This window comes from Lampris incognitus, chromosome 12 (genome assembly GCF_029633865.1).
Source record: "Lampris incognitus isolate fLamInc1 chromosome 12, fLamInc1.hap2, whole genome shotgun sequence".
NCBI lineage: Eukaryota > Metazoa > Chordata > Actinopteri > Lampriformes > Lampridae > Lampris > Lampris incognitus.
The window spans coordinates 48,908,350-48,928,933 of record NC_079222.1 but is presented as its reverse complement, the minus strand read 5'-3'; the positions used below and the strand labels follow the sequence as shown (position 1 = coordinate 48,928,933).

At 47.9% G+C, this 20,584-nt stretch overlaps 1 protein-coding gene across 2 annotated transcripts in view; it reads left to right on the top strand.

The window, feature by feature from the left end:
• The window catches only part of ppp3ccb (protein phosphatase 3, catalytic subunit, gamma isozyme, b), a 37,630-nt gene extending 17,066 nt beyond the window's left edge, over window positions 1–20,564 (top strand). The window contains exons 7-14 of one of the 2 annotated variants that reach the window (XM_056290533.1): window positions 92–169; window positions 311–405; window positions 546–671; window positions 2,967–3,044; window positions 7,799–7,883; window positions 15,626–15,723; window positions 16,884–16,910; window positions 17,690–20,564. In XM_056290533.1, coding sequence (XP_056146508.1) covers window positions 92–169; window positions 311–405; window positions 546–671; window positions 2,967–3,044; window positions 7,799–7,883; window positions 15,626–15,723; window positions 16,884–16,910; window positions 17,690–17,874 — 772 coding nt within the window. In that variant the 3' untranslated portion in view covers window positions 17,875–20,564. The remainder of the gene's footprint in view (window positions 1–91; window positions 170–310; window positions 406–545; window positions 672–2,966; window positions 3,045–7,798; window positions 7,884–15,625; window positions 15,724–16,883; window positions 16,911–17,689) is intronic. The other variant, XM_056290535.1, reaches the window with a different exon arrangement.
• The last annotated feature ends 20 nt before the right edge of the window (window positions 20,565–20,584 follow it).

The window sequence follows — 20,584 nt, the reverse complement described above, 5'->3', positions numbered from 1 at the left end:
ATTCATTGCGGCTCCACAGTCCTCACTCACCACTCAAAATACCTACAGCCGACCTGCACCAATAATGACTCCTGATTTCTCTTTTTGTCAGTTACCCTGCAGTATGTGACTTTCTGATGAATAATAATCTCTTGTCAGTAATACGAGCACACGAGGCCCAAGATGCAGGGTGAGTAGGAAAGCCGGCGGTGGTGCTGGTCCTTGTTTTGTACCATCTATAAATCTACCCCCAAAACTGGAGCTATAGGTAGAACGCCACCTCGAGTTCCTTATGTCATGCCATGTGTCGCTGTCTCTGTCTCTGTCTTAGGTATCGAATGTACAGGAAAAGTCAAACCACGGGCTTCCCCTCTTTAATTACAATCTTCTCTGCTCCAAACTACCTGGATGTGTACAATAACAAAGGTAAGAGGGTTGTGTGATGGTGTGATGTAGGACAGCAACTACTGTGGTGTGAGAGGGCATCCTTGTCCAGAACCGATCTGAGGTGCACTAGCACAGGTTTGATGAAACACCTGGGTGTGTGTTTGTGTTTTCCTCCTCAGCTGCAGTACTGAAGTATGAGAATAATGTGATGAACATTCGACAGTTTAACTGTTCCCCTCACCCCTACTGGCTGCCCAACTTCATGGATGTCTTTACCTGGTCTTTGCCATTTGTTGGAGAGAAAGGTAAGAAGGAAAATGTTCGGCAGTGCTCTCTCTGCGGCTTGTGTGCCTTTGTATCGTGGCAAATGTTGACGAGTAATTTTTTTTTTCCTTTGGCTCAAAACCTACGTTTTCCTACCAACACGGGGATCGCTGGTTCGAATCCCCGTGTTACGTCCGGCTTGGTCGGGCGTCTCTACAGACACAATTGGCTGCGTCTGCGGGTGGGAAGCCGGATGGGGTATGTGTCCTGGTCCGCTGCACTAGCGCCTCCTCTGGTCGGTCGGGGATGTCTGTTCAGGAGGGAGGGGAAACTGGGGGGACATAGCGTGATCCTCCCACGCGCTACGTCCCCCTGGTGAAACTCCTCACTGTCAGGTGAAAAGAAGTGGCTGGTGACTCCACATGTATGGGAGGAGGCATGTGGTAGTCTGCAGCCCTCCCCGGGTCAGCAGAGGGGGTGGAGCAGAGACCGGGATGGCTCAGAGGGTTGGGGAGTAGTTGCAAACACAGCATTGTAAGATGGTGACAGATGTACTCTTAGCCCCCACCCCCCCACCCTCGGTTCAGGGATGGTTGTTCCCTCTACACAACGATGGCCTCTTTGACTCCCCGTTCAAACCAGTGCTCCTCCCTATCAAGGATGTGCACATCCTCATCCCTGAAAGAGTGGCCACTGGTCTGTAGATGGTGTAGGCCAGGGATAGGCCACATGGTCCAGAAAGGTCTGGTGTGGGTGCAGGTCTTTGTTCCAACCAAGCAGTTACACACCTGATTCTATAAGTCAACCAAGAGTCTTTGCTAAGGACCTTGATTTGTAGACTCAGGTGTGTAACTCCTTGGTTGGAACAAAGACCTGCACCCACACCGGACCTTTCTGGACCATGTTGCCCATCCCTGGTGTAGACTGTGGAGTCCTGGCCTGACGTGTTAGCGCTCCTGTGTTGCGTCCTCCTCTTGGCCAGCGCACTTAACAGCGTACACTATATCCCTCTGTTTGTGCCGGGGGACCTGATCCATGGGGTGGACCAGCTTCTGGCACAGCGTGTTTTGGAGTTTGAAAGCAACTGGGATGCCGTGTTTGGAAAATACACGTCTCAACACTCCCACCACATAGGGAATCCCCACCGGTTTGCGCTTAAGGCAGCTGTTGTCCTCCTCTCTTGGATCGGCTGGTGCACTGTTCGGGCGTCTTCCTGACTTCGACAAACGCCCAGTTAGGATCGTCGTCTTACAATGCTGTGATTGCAAACCTTCTCAAAACCTCTGTGGATAGTACACATGGCCATTGAAACTCTCGTTAATGGTCACGCCTATTTGCATATGAAACCGGTCATCGGGTTGGGTCGTTATGCCACTGTATTGTTTATAAGGGTGGGGGTACCTGAGGTCAGGTGAGACTGAAGAGGTCACTTAGATGAGTGATGAAACGTATTTTTTTTTTTGGATCCCCCCAGTTGTACCCAGCCAATTACCCCACTCTTCTGAGCCGTCCCAGTCTCTGCTCCACCCCCTCTGCCGAGCTGATGGGGCTGCAGACTACCACATGTCTCCTCCGATACATGTGGAGTCACCAGCCGCTTCTTTTCACCTGACAGTGAGGAGTTTCACCAGGGGGATGTAGTGCGTGGGAGGATCATGCTATTCCCCCCCAGTTCCCCCCCAAACAGGTGCCCCAACTGACCCAAGGAGGCGCTAGTGCAGCGACCAGGACACATACCCACATCCGGCTTCCCACCCGCAGACACGGCCAGTTGTGTCTGTAGGGACGCCCGGCCAAGCCGGAGGTAACACGGGGATTCGAACTGCCGATCCCTGTGTTGGTAGGCAGCGGAATACCCGGACGCCCCCCGATGAAACGTTTGTGTCAATAAACGTTGTGTCCAGGTGAACTGATTCAACTCTCTTTGACTGTCTCACCTGGATCACTGAGCATTCATCAAGACGTCAATAAAGTGTGTCCCATGAGGCTCTGTTGGAGTTGAAGACGGGGCAGTTGACTTCCTCATCGGGCTAAATTATTCACTAAAACCCCCACATACCTGAATAGTGTTCCTGTGGAAAAACAAATAGAACCTTGATTGCGTGTGGTCGGTCCCTAAGTTGGGAAATATCTTGCATGCTGGATAATGTTCAGATGCACCAGGTTTGCCATTGAACATGTACACATTTTCATCACACAGTAAGCAAATGATCACCGCGCAGTTGATTTCCACGTGTCTCTATGCGTTTGCCCATTTTTGTTATTGTGTCACATAAACGAGACCGTGCACACGACCATGCGTTTTGTGACGGCCTCTGTGTGTTGCGTGATTGCAGTGACGGAGATGCTGGTGAACGTGTTAAACATCTGCTCCGACGATGAGCTCATGTCCGAGGGGGATGACACGTGTGAGGGTAAGATGATGTGGCGCACGCCTCCCTTTCTTTCCTAATATATTGAAAAAGTAATCCCTGAGCCGTTATTCAAGCTTCACTGAAAGAACACGAGTCATACAGGGAGACTGAAAGTTGAACTGTTTTTCCTGTAACGGGGTGTCTTGCATGCATGTGGTTCATATCTACTGAGCAGTAATTATCATGCAACACACTGAGGGGGTATCCTTTCAGTGTGTCCCGTTGCTCAGTGGAATTAATTGCTCTGCTAATCTTGAAACAGATCTGTGTTTAATCCAGTGTAGGTGTGAAACAGCGGTATGGCTAGGTGCCAGTGCTGTGCCTCTACAACATATTTCTACGCAGAAATATTTGGCCCTCGGGGCACATCTCAACATGCCAAGGATTTGTGAGCGCACAACAGTGTGGTGGTCGCGTCTGCCTCTTCCAGTAGTGTAATTCTTATTGTCATGTGATGGCTGTCTCTGTTAGATCATGCAAACTGAATTGATCTTCCTCACTGCTTATAAGCCGAGCTGTCTGCAGCAGCGTGACTTTGTTAGTCGTCATGACGCGGGGGCTGGAATGGGGTGATAGGAGGCCCGGGGCTATCTCGAGTTTTATGTGAAGACAAGACGGGTCACTGTTTTGGAGAGGGATATATTGGATGTGACAGGCTGGATGAACCAGTTATAGTTTAAAATATGTCTGTTCCAAGTTATGATTGCAGAGGCAAAAGGTGTATGTTAAAATGGGATCTAGCTAAAAACTCGGTTGCTTAATTTGGGTTCCCCTTTAAAACCAGAAAAACCTCAAATTGCCAGTGGTTTAAGTTTTAACGTTAATAGTAGTCAGTGTTACTCTTACTTGTCCATTAATTCCACAGCAGAAATGACATGACTGCTGAGTAACCATCCACGTGAACCGTTTCTTTTTCACATATATGTCTTTTTCCCTGACTGGCGGCCCGTCCAGGGTGTCGCCCCGCCTGCCGCCCAATGACTGCTGGGTTAGGCTCCAGCATCCCCGCAACCCTGAGAGCAGGATAAGCCGTTTGGATAATGGATGGACGGAGGTCTTTTTCTTTGCTTCTCCCTTCTACAGTCCCCGCATAATGGGCGGGGGACTAACTACAGGATGTAACATCCCTCCACCTCTAGTTGGGCATAACCGTTACTGTGAATAAACTCCCAAGAACACCCACCGATGAGTAAATATGTTTCTAACCAAATAACGTCATACTCACTGGAAGAATAATATAAAAGTAACTAACTCAGAGTGGGGGTAGACTGCCCCAGCTCTGGTGGGTTCACAGCAGGGATTATTGTGCCCCAACAAGTTCTGGCCACTCTGACTATAAATCAAGTGTTTTGGGGGGGGGGGCTTCCTTGACCTACAGGAACGGCGAGGGCCCTCGCACCCTATTTCCTCCTCCCAAACAGCAGGCTCGGTATCTGGCAGCTGAGGTGGCTGCTTAGCTTCACTTCCACCATCCCTCCCGACGGCTTGGGGTCATCGTCCCTGGTTCTCAGGCTCTGTATGTGGTGGCTGAGTTGACTGCTCAGCTCTATAGCCATCGGTGTCCCAGTCGGCCTTGGGGTTTTGCCGCTGGTCTTCACTGAACGGGTGGCATCTGTCCGACTCTCTTCTTACTAATAGGTGGTCCACATGATGTCTATGCACCTGGCCTTCCACCTCCACTCTAGGAGAGAGGACCTGTGCTGGTGATCACCACCCCGGGTAGCCATTTCTTATGACCTGTAAAATCCCTTACCCACGCTTCTGCACCTGATGCCAGTGCTCTGGTTGGCCAGGTGCTGCTTTTACTAAAGATCATGAGCTCTTGGTTCTGGAATATTCCAGTCTTGAGGCTAAGTTTGCAGACAGCTTATGGTCTCCGCAAATTCTGACTGTATTGTCTGGATTCATTTCAGGTGTGCTAGGTGCAGCCCAGTTTGAGTGTGTCACAGGTTCGATGATCCTTTTTGCTTGTAGTCAGTCAGTCTAGTTCCGCCTCAGTCTTCGATTGCATGGCAGATGGCATGGGTCTGGCCTTACAACAGCGAGGGTTTACAGTCTGATCAATATGGAAATGCACTTCCATCCCTGTCAATGTCCCAAAGGCAGACAACATGGAGAAAACATGTTGCAGCTCGCTGTCTGCTTTAAAAGCTCTTTTCAGTCAAGTCGCAACACCCATGTAGCCCCGTCCCAGCAGATTCGGAGCTCGGCTGCAGACTACCAGCACATTGAGCTGTGCTGTCTGGCCCTTATAGTGCACATTCACCTTAGTTTTGCATCGGGCGTCAACCTTCTCCCCTGTGACAGACCTCAGCACAACTGCGGTAGGCTGCAACGCCAATCCTGGGACTGTGGCTTGTTGTCTGGTAAAACACTCCTCACCTATGACTTTACGAGATGCTCCCATGTCCACTTCAGAATACACTTGGCAATTGTTCAGCTCCACTGTTGACACTCAGGGACCACGTGGTCTCTCTTTCAGCGCCAAGGGGTAATAAGCTTGTTCCTCCTCTTCCTCCACAGCCAACGATGGAGAACACTCTGACATGAGATGAGCTTTCCTTGAGCCTAGCAGCCGAGTCTGCCTGCCTTTGTCCTTTATCCGCCGCCTACACACACGGGCGATATGACCCCGTTTTCTTACACTAATGGCACCCTAAGTCTTTAAACCTGCAGTTGTCAGCTGTGTGGGGAGCCCCACTGCGGTAGCATGTTGCTGGCTTTGGCCCCTGTCACGCATGTGTAACTGACCCTGGGCTTGCTTCCTGATTAACTTGGGGTACAGGCTGCAGGGTTTGTGCACCTTTATCCGCTGCTTCCAGTGCTACGGCTTTATCGTGGGCGGACTTCCATGTCAAATCAGAGATTGCCAGTAGGCGGTGCTGCATCCGTTCACAGCCTATGCCCCAAACGAACCGATCTCACAGTCGCTTCTCTAATGTATTACCAAAGCCGCGCTGTGTGGCTAGTTTTATTCTCACCATATTGTAAAACACCATCACCCGTTTCTCTTGTACAGGACTGGAATTTAAGTCCCTCCACAATTTCATTTGGCTCGTGATGGAAACGCTCACCTAGACGTTTAGCTAGGGCCACAAACAGGACTTCTGTAGGTTTCAGCCAGATCCTCTGTTAGCCTGCCCAGTGTGCTGCCCTACGCAGAAAGAAGAATGGCCCCGTTTTGTCTTTCCTTCCGTTACCTCATTTGCCTCGAGATAAAATTCCAGTCCGTCCACGTACGTAGTCCAGTTTTCCGAAGCTGGGTCGAATGCAGGGAGTGGCGCAGTGGTTAGCGCCGTCGCCTCACAGCAAGAAGGTCCTGGGTTTGAGTCCCGGGGTAGTCCAACCTTGGTGGGTCGTCCCGGGTCGTCCTCTGTGTGGAGTTTGCATGTTCTCCCCGTGTCTGCGTGGGTTTCCTCCCACAGTCCAAAGACATGGAGGTCAGGTGACTCGGCAGAACTAAATTGTCCCTAGGTGTGTGTGTGTGTGTGGGCCCTGTGATGGCCTGGCGGCCTGTCCAGGGTGTTCAAATGTGTCCACTTTGCCAAAGACGGACATCATTAGTATCATTTGTCACCGATGCTTCACTTGGTGTCGTTCTCACTGGCTACGCCGCCTACTCGTGTGCGCTAACGTTGCCTTTGCATTGCTAACCTAGTTCATGATATGGTAAGTTATCTCTTAGCGTTGCTTTTACCTCGTTGCCAGTGTTACATGTCCATTAGTTCCACGGCAGAAACGACATATGACTGCTCAGTAGCCTTCCACATGAACTGTGTTTATTTTGGCTCCTTTTATGAAAGTCTTTTACCCTTGTACTGTCCCCCATCTGGGGCGACGGACTAACTACAGGATCTACTGCTACTATTGGCTGCTCCCATTAGGGGTCGCCACAGCAGATCATCCGTTTCCATCTCTTCCTGTCCTCTGCAGCTTCCTCTGTCACACCAGCCACCTGCATGTCCTCCCTCACCACCTCCATAAACCTCCTCTTTGGCCTTCCTCTTCTCCTCTTCCCTGGCAGCTCCATATTCAGCATCCTTCTCCCAGTATACCCAGCATCTCTCCTCCACACATGTCCAAACCATCTCAATCTCGTCTCTCTTCCTTTGTCTCCAAACCATCCACCCTGAGCTGTCCCTCTAATATAATCGTTCCTAATCCTGTCCTTCTTCATCACTCCCAATGCAAATCTTATCATCTTCATCTCTGCCACCTCCTCCTCCTGTCTGTTCATCAGTGCCACTGTCTCCAAACCATACAACATAGCTGGTCTCACAACCATCTTGTAAACCTTCCCTTTAACTCTTGTTGGTACCCTTCTGTCACAAATCACTCCTGACACTCTTCTCCACCCACTCCACCCTGCCTGCACTCTCTTCTTCACCTCTTCTACACTCCCCGTTACTTTGGACAGTTGACCCAAAGTATTTAAACTCATCCACCTTCATCACCTCTACTCCTTGCATCCTCACCATTCCACTGTCCTCCCTCTCATTCACACATACATAGGTATTCTGTCTTGTTGCTACTGACTTTCCTAACTAACTGCAGGATATAGCAGATAAACAACACACAGGTTCTCTCATTACAAAACCAGGTGATTGTCATTTGATTTCTTTGAATAAGTCATGGAAATATTCATTTAGTGGGATTTCCCCTCAGTTGTTGAGGCCTTGAGTATTGTGTTAATTGATTTTTTTTCTCTAAACAAACACCCTTATTACTTGTGGTTTTCACTGTCTTATTTCTAGGTGGAGCGCCTGCTGTTAGAAAGGAGGTAATCAGAAATAAGATCCGTGCTATTGGGAAAATGGCCCGCGTTTTCTCCGTTCTCAGGTTTGTATGGAACATCCATTTTCTGTTTTTGGGTAAAGGGTGTAATGGTTTGCTAAAGCCACGTGGTCGTGCCTTGGTTTTTAGGATCAGTTTGCTGTCTGACACTACATTCACAGGTGGAGTTAAGTTCCCCTCCAGATGCCTTCTACAGTTTAAAATACTCTGAGATGATTCATATAATGCATAACATGGTTTTCCTGCATAAAAAGTAAAAGAAAAAAAGGGGGAGGGGCTGGAAGCATATCTACTCATTCTCCCTCACTGGGAAATTCAGGGTCTATGACTATGCAAATATCTCCTCATGCCCCGCCCACCACCGCTGCATGCTGTAGGTTGACCGGTGAAAGAGCAGTGCGCATCACGGCGGCTGGCGTTAGAATAAACATCAGGGGTTCAACCATACATGCTTGAGCCTCAGTCAGACCCAGACTCAGACTCTGTTGTGCACTAAAATTGTTGACTAGCAGACCTATCAATATGGTAAGTGTAGGGGCGCCCAGGTGGCGTAGCAGTCTGTTCCGTTACCTACCAACACGGGGATCGCCGGTTCGAATCCCCGTGTTACCTCCGGCTCGGTCGGGCATCCCTACAGACACAATTGGCCATGTCTGTGGGTGGGAAGCCGGATGCGGGTATGTGTCCTGGTCACTGCACTAGCGCCTCCTCTGGTCGGTTGGGGCGCCTCCTCCTGGCGAAACCCCTCACTGTGAGGTGAAAAGAAGCGGCTGGCGACACCATATGTATCAGAGGAGACATGATAGTCTGCAGCCCTCCCCGGATCGGCAGAGGGGGCGGAGCAGCGACCGAGACGGCTCAGAAGGGTGGCGTAATTGGACGGGTACAACTGGGAAGAAAAAGAGGGCAAAATCCCCCCCAAAAAAAAATAATGCTAGGTGTAGTTAGCATCTTTTACTTGTTTATGCTGCTCGTTAGTAACAGGCAGTGGTGGTGAAACAGAATCTTCTAGGCTTCTGGTGCGTTCACATCGTCACATCGTTATTATGTAATTCCATACCACAGGTCTGGTCACAGTTTTCAGAAAGATATATTCAATCTGGCTGAGATTTTTACATTAGCTGTATTTTCTGTATCTCCTGATAGCCAAGCAGGTTGCCTGGGAACCGGCTCGTTGGCAGTGGTCTAAAATTGTAAACCGGATCAACGTCAGGGCAGGGCAAACCCGCATCGCACTTAAACTCGTGGTTCCGAGATTTTTGTCTAGGACCTAGCCCAGAAGGCATTGGAAAGCAGTCCCCCCGGGTTTCTGGACATGTGAGCCCGACGTCTGTAAATAAATTCCAACCAGTTCAGCAGTATAGTGGGGGGGGGGGGGGGTTTGGGAGATAGTGGAAGAAGGATCCAGGGTCCAACTTATGCACACTCGACCGTGTTTGGTGTCAGAACTTTCACTAACGCGAACTCGCTCTCTGAGAAGTCCGCTCTGTGCAGGAGGTTTCAGGTTTCTTTACCAGCCCTGCATTTGCGTATTAGACAGCGATTAGCTTTCGGTTTTGTGACATACCAAATCTAGCTTGCCCAGATTACGTTTGCATCTCAGACTTTAGGGAAGTGCACAGACAGCGCCTCCTGCAGTAGAGGAATGTGAAAACACCGCTGTACCGACAAACTTTGCACAGATACAAGTCGGTATAGTCAAGGCCAGACATTTTAGGGGACACAGTCGGGATCAGAGTGACCCGTGATGCTGTTAGGCTACTTGCCTGTTGAGAACATGTGAAGCGGTTTGCCTTCACATGTACATTTATATGATTTTCATTGTATTTTTGTGTGTGCACTGTGCAGTGTATATATTTCTGTGAGGAATATGTATTAATATTATTAATTAATAGCAATATTATCAATGATTAATTATAATGTTATTAATTAATAATTATAATTAATTTTAATTTTAGTAATGAAAAGCAAAATTAATTTAAGAAATTAAATTAATTAATGGAAAAGCAAAATTCAATAAAAGTACATGTAAAATAATTTATTTCACAATAAATTAAGTAATAACGGGATCTGATGTTTAATCCCTTGTGCTGATGATTAGGGGGTGACACATGAAAAACCCGTTCACCCAAACAACCTCACCCACTTGTCCCAACAATTAAGAAGAGGACATCAGGCAGTGCCGTCATAAATCTCTATAAATGTGGTTCCAGGTGGCTTAGTTGGCTACCACACTTGACAGTCTCTAAGAATAACTGTGAGCTAATGGGACCGCTGACCCAGCTGGGTTGAAACAGCCCGCTCAGCAGGTCAAAAACTCAATGCCTACTAGCAAACCTCGGCTGCCATGACAGTGCCGACATGAATGTCACTGCTGTTATCAGGCCACACATTCCATCCCAGATAGTTCACTAAATTAGGCCCACAACACCCCCAGAAGGCTCAATAGTGAGTTCTGACATCTCAGAACCACCGTCTTCCATACCCAAATCCAATGCCCTCCTTCTACCTTTATCATGCAAGTCAAGTCAGTTTTTTTTGTATAGCCCAATGTCACAAATTACAAATTTGCCTCAGTGGGCTTTACAGCAACACACATCCTGTCCTTAGACCCTCTCATCGGATGACGGACAACTCCCTAAAAAACCCTTTAGCAGGGAGAAAAAATAGGAAGAAACCTCTGGGAGAGCAACAGAGGAGGGATCTCTCCCCCGAGAAGGACAATGTGCAGTGGATGTTGTGTGTACACAATTTACACAATACAACATTGAAAGAGAATAACAGAATTATGGTGGACTTATAAGATATATGAAGGATATGATGAGGAAGATGCCAAGTGTCCAGATGCCACCAGAAAAGCCCAGGACTTGAGCCACACGACCACCATCACCATGTAAACCTGACAGAAGGACAGACTACAAATGGACACGGGAGTGTCACATCACACCATTCACACACACAGGAGAAGACATTCAGAAAGGAAGACATGTGAGGGAAGAGAACAGTTCACAATAATCTATCTCATCGGCAGAACAGTGGTTGGTAAATTCAGAGACAGAAACCGACCCGCCATGCAGTACAGGTTGTGAGGTATTCAATTTAAAGGCAACTAATTGTAGGTTAAGGCAAAAAGATGAGTTTTAAGTTTGAAATTGAAGGACTCAACACACTCTGGTTGTCTGACGGCAGCAGGCAGGTTATTCCACAAGAACATGGCCTGATAGGAAAAGACCCTGCCTCTTCTTTTCAGCAGGAGCTCTGTATTTTGAGAGTGAAGAGCTCGAGATGCAATGTACAATTTAAAGAGATCGGATAGGTATGAAGGGGCAGGCCCATTTAGGATGTTACAAGTCAGCAGAAGCACCTTAAAGTCTGATCTAACATTGATAAGAAGCCAATGACGAGAGGCATTTGAAAATTATTAATTGGAACAACCGCCTCCAGCACCATACAGGCCTGCCTGGTAATCTAACTTTCACCATTAATGCATGCTCAGTGGCACCAGTTCTGTCTGTACAGGCCTCCTAAATGGCTGCTAGCTGTCTCTAACTACCATCACCAGCACCATGCAGGCCTGATTCATGACTAACACCACTGGTGCCGCTAAGGCATGCTCAGTTGCCCTGGTTCCATACAGGCCTCCTTAGTGTCTGCTTCCATGCCTTACCATCAACAAGATCTAAGGGTCACCCCACCACCCCCCCAACTGAACTGATTTCTCCTCATCCACAGCCACTGACTAGCCTTTTCAGCTGTGTCAGACAACTCCTACAGGGCTGATCTCAAACCACAATCTCAACTACCAAAATCTGAAAGAAATGATGGACTTTTCATTTGGCTACAAACCCTCTAAAATATCCCAGAAAGCTGAATCCGCTCATCTGGACACAAAGTTTAGTGGGAGAAAAGTTTCATCACTCATCTAAGTGACTTCGTCAGTCTCAGCTGACTGCAGGTATCCCCACCCTTATTAACAGCACAGTTGCATAACAACCAACAGAAACTGGTTTCCCCGATACAAGTCACGGCAATCCCCCTGGCTTTATACAGCGTACACTATACTGCTCTGTTTGTGCCGGGGGACCCGGTCAAAACCAAGTATCGGGTCCCCTGGCATAAACAGAATATAGCGTATGCTGTTAAGTGCCGGGAGGATCACTGTGACTTGTATATTGGGTAAACCAAACAGACTCTGATGAAGCGGATGTCACAGCAGAGAAGAGCTACCTCGTAAGGCCAGGACTCCGCGATCTACACCCATCTACAGGCCAGTGGCCACTCTTTCAAGGGTGAAGATGTGCGCAACCTTGATTGGGAGGAACGCTGGTTTGAACGGGGAGTCAAAGCCGCCATCTATGTGAAGAGGGAACAACCATCCCTGAACCAAGGAGGGGGGCCTGAGAGTACATCTGTCACCATCTTACAGTGCTGTGATTACAACTATTCCCCAATCCTCTGTGAATAGTACACATGGCCATTATAACTCTAGTTAATGGTAACAGCATTAGGCCTCAAGGTAGTGGATACAATTATCAGTGGGACCTGTAGCTGCTTACCAATATCTACTAGCAATTTCTAGTCCCTTGTCTTACCATTTACCAAAATTATTTATGATTATGTGCCTGTACTGTGATATTCTGACCCCCCCTTACAAAACCAAGTGTTTTCTTTACTAAGTGGGACCGAATTAACTTCAATTCTTTCACTTTCAATTACACCTGTCAGACACTCAAGAGCTTTCCTATGACCCAAAGTGTAGTGACCCTGCACTAAACTGAACTTACAGCCTGAAAAAATATGCTTCAATGTGGCTATGCCTGTGCACAGCTCATATTTTTGCCTACCCACTTATTGAGATTCCTTGGCATCAGAATGAAATATTAAGTTGCTCCAATAATACATTTCCTCCATGGTCCACGACTCTTGCCAACCTATCTCCCTCCTCTCTACACTCTCCCAATTTTTGCATTGACCTTGTTTTCATTGTGAAATTGCTGTTCCACACCTAATCCACTTCCGCCTGCCACCAAATCTGACCAACAGCCATCTGTCTTCTCTCCGACAACATAGACTTGCTCCAAGATTTCCACGGATCACCTGAACCAAACCCTGCCCTTCCTCTTTGAACTTGTCCCACAATGTAACTATATTCACACACCTCCTGGGCTGTCTGTACTGCCTCCCTCGGGATCCCTTTCCTCCCTGCTTTCACCTGCGGCGCTACAGCCCTAACTACCGAATCCCTCGAGCCAGACGGCATCAACTCCAACCACACCTAGCACACTTGAATTCCTCTGTCCTACTAGTCAACGGAAGCTCCAACAACTCTAAGCCTAAAGAGAAGGCCACTCTACTTAAGACACCATGGAGCTCCTAACCAGTTCCTAATGGATGAGCTTATCATCTCTAAATTCTCCACATCGCTGAGAGCAGCCCCATAAGCTGTCAAAGGCCACATAAGTGCGGTAACAATCCAAACTGCAAGCACCACAATTTTCAATCTATCTGGCAATGATCAATCAATACCTCTGACACCTTCCACAACAAGCAGGCGTAGCTATACCATCTGCCTAGACTCTTGGCAGGTTTCTCTAATATGGAGGATGTTATATTCTCATCGGTCTGAACGTTCTCCTGCACCACTCTCCCCGTAACAGCCACCGAATACTGAATTTGCTGGGTTTGACCTTCATCCTTTCCCATTTAGATTATCACGCAGCTTAGTCAAAAGCTTGCGTGTATATGGAGCTGTGGTCGTAGCTAATCATGTCAACCATGCACGCTCTGATTGGAGGGAGTCCCACCTAGGTTTGGGAGATTGGACAAATATATCGGTAATCGGTGATTGGCTGAGCCCAATCAGCAGTTGTTGTTTTTTTTTTGGGGTGGGGGGGGCGATATTTTTGTGCGATTTTTGTACTTTTGTTTTGCTAATTTAATGGTCTGCAATTCAACTGGGTAAATAATGAACCTGCGAAGCGCAATTCAAAGCCTGTGCAACTAGGAACTGGCAGTTGGAGTTGGGCCATATTCACGTTCTCGTTGCACTGATTTCCGACAACTCTTTCACAAAACAGCAGCGACTGCACTGACTAACTCTAAGCCATCTGTAGTGGTTGCTGTCTGACCGATTGGTGATGAAAAGCACCATCAATTCATAAATCATATTTGAGAACTAGACCAAAAACAGTATGTGCGGTTGTGCCCCCTGATCATTTAATAGCATAGTTATGTTATCCCCACCTGTTTGGTCATTTGGAGACGTCCTTCTCTGATGCCATCAGACTTTCTTTTTTTTTTTAAATCATGTCGAACATCTGTTCAGCCTGTCTTTACAGTTTATTGCTTAGCAAATATCTCAAGGTGATTAAGCTTGTTTGATTAAAAAAGTAGCCTGTAGGCTGTAATGTTTCAGTAGAATTAGATTTTCTCGGGCGTCCGGGAAGCGTAGTGGTCTGTTCCGTTGCCTACCAACGTGGTGATCGCTGGTTCGAATCCCCGTGTTACCTCCGTCTTGGTCAGGCGTTCACACAGACACAATTGGCTGTGACTGTGGGTGGGAAACTGGATGTGGGTAGGGGTCACTGGTGTCATGTCCCTCCTCAGATCAACAAACAGCTCCTTTGTCTTACTCACGCTGAGCTGCAGATGGTTCGGCTCACACCATGTGACAAAGTTTCCCCACAATTTCCCATAATCTCCATGTCCATAACAAGCTAAGGATAAATTAGTGCAACATGCGTCCGGGTAGCATAGCAGTCTATTCCGTTGCCTACCAACACGGGGCTCACCGGTTTGAATCCCTGTGTTACCTCCGGCTTGGTCGGTTGTCTCTACAGACACAATTGGCCATGTCTGCGGATGGGAAGCCGGATGTGGACATGTGTCCTGATCGCTGCACTAGCGCCTCCTCTGCTCAGTCGGGGCACATGTTCGGGGGGTAGGGGGAACTGGGGGGAATAACATGATCCTCCCACACGCTACGTCCCCCTGGTGAAACTCCTCACTGTCGGGTGAAAAGAAGCGGCTGGCGACTCCACATGTATCGGAGGAGGCATGTGGTAGTCTGCAGCCCTCCCCGGATCGGCAGACGGGGTGGAGGAGCGACCGGGACGGCTCGGAAGAGTGGGGGGTGATTGGCCGGATTCAACTGGGGAGATAAAGGGGGGGGGGGGATAGTGCAACGTACCATTATCCATATCTCCAGCAGCTGCTATGAGGTTGCGTCTTCACTAGTAGTGAAATAAAACGGAATATCATCAGCATATGCTCTGACTCGTATCATAGTAATCCTTTGGTTTTTGCTGTTGTTTTTTGGCTTTCTATTCAAGTTGTCTTTATTACCATCTTTTTTCTATTCTGTTTTATAGTCTAGTGTAAGGCTAAGGACTTTTTCCGGGACTTACATTTTTTCTTCTTTTAGGCTATGTAATTTTGTAGAAAAACCACAACTTCAATCACATTTATGGCTGAACAAACAGGAAAACAGGCTCTTGATTGTGTTGATTTAGCTCTCAGTCATCTTATGCCCTGTGCTCATTTGCACTTGTGCTGTTCCATATCATACTTTTTTCTCCCATCATGTGGAGCTCTTGGCAAATGCACAAACCATTTTGAAGCCAATTTTGAAAATAAGAAATATTGACACTGAAAATACGCCAGAAATGGACTCTTTGGTTGTATAAGTCTGTTGGAACTAGTTAATTGTGACCCTATTGAACTTTGTAATAGATCGTAATGTAATGTTTCGTGTGTGTGTGTGTGTGCCCATGTTTGCACACTGACAGAGAGGAGAATGAGAGCGTCCTGCAGCTAAAAGGACTCACACCTACTGGAACATTGCCTCTGGGAGTTCTGTCTGGAGGCCGGCAAACTCTGCAAAGCGGTGAGTGAAACGACCTGCCCCGAGTACAGACAAACCCACTAACATGAACCTTAACCAATACTAACCTCCGGTGTTTGTACTCATACCCCTAGACCAGCCACTCCAAAACAACTTGTCTGAAGCCCCACCCACCCCATAAGCACACACACACACTTCGTGTCCCGGCTGCGGCGGATTCCCGGCTGCCCCTTGAATTCGCTACAACACACACACACACACAGTGTAATGACCCGGGATGAGTAGACTCGCTAGCCCTTGGCTAACGGGTCGGACCCTTTAGTTGACTGGTTAGCACAGTCGCCTGTGGTGCGGGAGACCTGGGTTCGCGTCCTGGCTGTGGCGGTTCCCGGCTGCCCCCTGAATTCACTACAGTGATGTCAGAAGTGGGCTGGTGAGACCGTGAGGCCATCGGAAGCGCATGCGCCCAGAGGCGTGAGGGAGCTGATATGCTGAAGCGCAGGGACGCGCTTCCCGAAGGAGGGGGGTAGTGTAACGACCACGGACGACTAGACTCGCTAGCCCTCAGCTAACAGGTCGGACCCTTTAGTCGACTGGGTAGTGCAGTCGCCCGTGCTGCAGGCAACCTGGGTTCGTTTTACGTCTGTGGCAGATTCCCAGCCCCCCCCCCCCAAAATTCGCTACAACACACACACACACACACACACACACACACACACACACACACACACACACACACACACACACACACACACACACACACACACACACACACAGAGCAGAGTAAAATCTAATAATGATCTGTGACTGTTTCACTTCTCCTCAGCTAAACTGTTCTGTAAAACAAGTGTTCCCCTGTAGACCCGTGTGGTAGATCCTCCCTGAGAGGATCTTCTGTGTTGCATTCTCCTTCAGTGAATGGCCTTGTACAGAAGCCCTAATAAATCACTAATTTCATCCCATCTGTGGAGCTGTTCCAGAAGAGCTCTGACTCTGTGCATTATTAGTCCCCTGTAGGCTTCTCCCCCTGCTCATTATTAATATGGCCCGTTTGGATGGGTGGGGTGGGGTGTATGATTCTGACTGAATGATAACCAGACTGACTGATAACAGTGATAACGTGACAAACTGAATGCATTGATCATGTTACCACTCTCTCTCCATTGGTTTTGGGCATGGCACTTCTACTCACGCTTACACAGCCACCGTAGAGGCAGAAGAGGCACGAGGTATGCAAGTCATCTACGATCTTTCACTCTTTTTCTCTTCTGTGGCCCAGACTTCATGTGTCAAATAGCCATTTTAGCCGCTGTTTAGCTATGATGCCTAGCGGCTCTGTATTTTGAAACAAACTCAGTAAGCTAAAGCGTTGTGTATTAAGACTTGATGGCGGCACAGTGGCGCAGTGCTTAGCACGGTCGCCTCACAGCAAGGAGGTCCTGGGTTCGAGCCCCGTGGTAGTCCAACCTTGGGGGGGTCGTCCCGGGTCGTCCTCTGTGTGGAGTTTGCATGTTCTCCCCGTGTCTGCGTGGGTTCCCTCCGGGTGCTCCGGTTTCCTCCCACAGTCCAAAGACATGCAGGTCAGGTGAATCGGCCATACTAAATTGTCCCTAGATGTGAATGTGTTTGTGTGTGGGCCCTGTGATGGTCTGGCAGCCTGTCCAGGGTGTCTCCCCGCCTGCCGCCCAGTGACTGCTGGGATAGGCTCCAGCATCCCCGCGACCCTGAGAGCAGGATAAGCGGTTTGGATAGTGGATGGATGGATGATTGATACTTACTCAAGGCCATCACCATAGTGTAGAGACTCGGTCTCTGCCTTTATTTCCATGCTGTATTTTGCCCTTGATTAAGTTCTCTGTCTTCTAGTCTGACCAGTGCTTCTTAGTTACAATGCGTTGATTCATAAAACAGTACGCTCATGTGTTCAGGAAGTGCATCTCATTCATTAGTTCAGGCTTACTCCGTCTCGCTGTGTTGTGGTGTGCTGACGGAGATCTCGTCTCTGCAGCCATTCAAGGTTTCAACCCCCAGCACAAGATCCAGAGTTTCGAAGAGGCCAGGGGACTGGATCGCATCAATGAGAGGATGCCCCCTCGCCGAGACAGCAAGCAGAACGAGGCCGTGCCCTCCCTCAACAACCTGCCAGCGAGCGCTGGACCGCCAGACAAGAACGGCACCAACGCACAGGCCTAGACAGCACTCCCTGTCTGTCCCTTCAAAGGCCCTCCTGCTCCCTCCGTCCCTTCATCGCTCCCTGCTTCTCCTGATCTGCAGGCCCTCCTAAAACCTCCTGCTTCTGCCCTGCGTAGCACGCTAGTCCCTGCTACCGTTCTGTTTTTCCTAAAATACTCGCCCTGCCTTCTATTCATTGAGACCACGTGAACGGGGTTCAGTATGAGTTTAAGCCCGACCAATGCTTATTTATTTCATCACCTATAAAGATCTAATGTCTTAGATAAGATGGAACCTGAGCAAATCAGACAGGATAGAGTCTCAGTCGTACATCCAACATGGACTGTTGAAAGGCCGTCTGAAGGAAGAACTGAATTAAATCCATTTTGTAATCATGAGCTGGCGTCTAGGCCTATGCTGAGAGCACCCATTTTTCAACTCCTGAGTTGTAGTTTTGTTGCTTGGCAGAGGAAGGCGCTGATGCTGTATCATTAACCATCCACCATACCTGTGCTGTGTTTGTGCCCACACAAAAGCAAAGAGAAGCACTTGAATCGAGAGAGGACAGGTTGAACGGGAGCGACGTTGCATGAATCCATCCTTTCTTATGCCAATGATAGTGTAACAGAGCTCTGATGAGCAAGTGTTGACATTTATATTATGTACATTTTAATTGTTCCCTTTTTTCAATGTGATGTTGAATTTTTTGTTTTGTTTTTTTAATTTTCATTTTTGCAATACATAGATTTAGGCATAATCTCTGGTGTGGGAAAGGGAACAAGGAAGAGATGCAGAGAAGGAGAGCTACAGCAGGAGGGGTGGAAGGTGGTTAGTGGCTGAAGTGATATGAAAAAAGAGGAACAGGAAGGAGAATGATGTTTAGTGTTTCGCAGCGTGCTCAGTAATTCAGGTAAGGAAATCACAGAAAGTTGAATCAGTTCATCTGGACACAGCGTTTATCGACAGATACGTGTCATCACTCATCTAAGTGACCTCTTCATCACTCATCTAAGTGACCTCTTCAACCTCAACTGACTGCAGGTATCCCCACCCTTATATGCAAATAGGTGTGACCAGTAACTAGACATACAACACCCCCCCCCCCCCCCGGTTCAGGGATGGTCGTTCCCTCTTCACATTTGCATACTATTACTACTACTATTTTCGGCTGCTCCCGTTAGGGGTCACCACAGCGGATCATCTGTTTCCATTTCCTCAACCGATCCGGTATGGAAATCCGATTTATGATCCGCATATTTGATTTTACGCCGGATGCCCTCCCTGAAGCAACCCTCCCCATTTGTCCGGGCTGGGGACCGGCACTAAGAATACACTGGCTTGTGCGTCCTCAGTGGCCGGGTAGATCACGCCCCACTATACACCGTTACTTTCTTCTCGAGACATTGTTTTGGGGTTTCCAGAATCTAATGGCGTCTCAATCTTTGAGACAAAGTAGCCTGATGTGGTCCGTTACACAGGCTGCCATCTAGTGGTATTGACAGTATACTACAATTGTTATCCTGCTACGTTTTACACTATTATTTGCTTATGAAACTGATCGTTGGTTTGGGTCGTTATGCCACTGTATTGTTTATAAGGGTGGGGACACCTGCAGTCAGTTGAGACTGAAGAGGTCACTTAGATGAATGATGAAGAGGTCACTTAGTTGAATGATGAAGCGGTAACTTAGTTGAGTGATGAAGAGGTCACTTAGTTGAATGATGAAGTGGTCACTTAGATGAGTGATGAAGAGGTCACTTAGCTGAGTGATGAAGAGGTCACTTAGTTGAATGATGAAGCGGTCACTTAGATGAATGATGAAGAGGTCACTTAGATGAATGATGAAGAGGTCACTTGGATGAATGATGAAGAGGTCACTTAGATGGGTGATGAAGAGGTCACTTAGTTGAATGATGAAGAGGTCACTTAGGTGAGTGATGAAGGGGTCACTTAGTTGAGTGATGAAGAGGTCACCTAGATGAGTGGTGAAGAGGTCACGTAGTTGAGTGATGAAGGATTTCTGTCGTTAAACGTGTCCAGATGAACTGACTCGTCCTCCTGTGAATGGAGTTGAGTGAAACCGGGGAGAAGTTTATGAGCTGTGGGAGGCATGGTGGCAGAGAGTATATAAAGTATATAGCGGATCAGGGGAACGAGAACCTTACCTTTCCTGGACTCCAGGTGAGATCTGCTGAAGCTGTATTGATAAGTGGCCGAATGTTATTGCAAATTTGAGATGTTTTTGTTTCGGTTGTGTGTACAATGATAAGGATTGTTGGAAACAGGGTGGGTGTGAGGGTTGGGGATGTTTTATTTTATTTTTTAAATTTTTTTCTTTTTGAAGGGTTGGGAGGGTTTGACAAGGCCTCATTTTGACTTCTGTTTCAGTCTCAGAACATATCTCACAGAATGTACAGAAATGGTTTAATCAAAAGATTTTCTTTATAGCTTAAAATTAAAAACAAAACTTTTTGTCAGAACTTGTATTGAAAGGCCTCATTTCTGTAGACGTTTCACTCCATTCAATAAAAAAGAGAAAAGTAACGCCTCTGTATGTCCTGACTTTGTCTTCTGCTGTCGTACCTGAGGACCGTGTGTGGAGTTCCCCTGTCTGAAGGAAGGAAGGAAGGGGCGGTTTGGGAAGCAAGTCGTGCCTCATCCTCAGACAGAGGAGCGGGAATATCGAGGCTGGCACAACTTTACTTCCTGTGTAGTCCAGATGTTGTTTTAA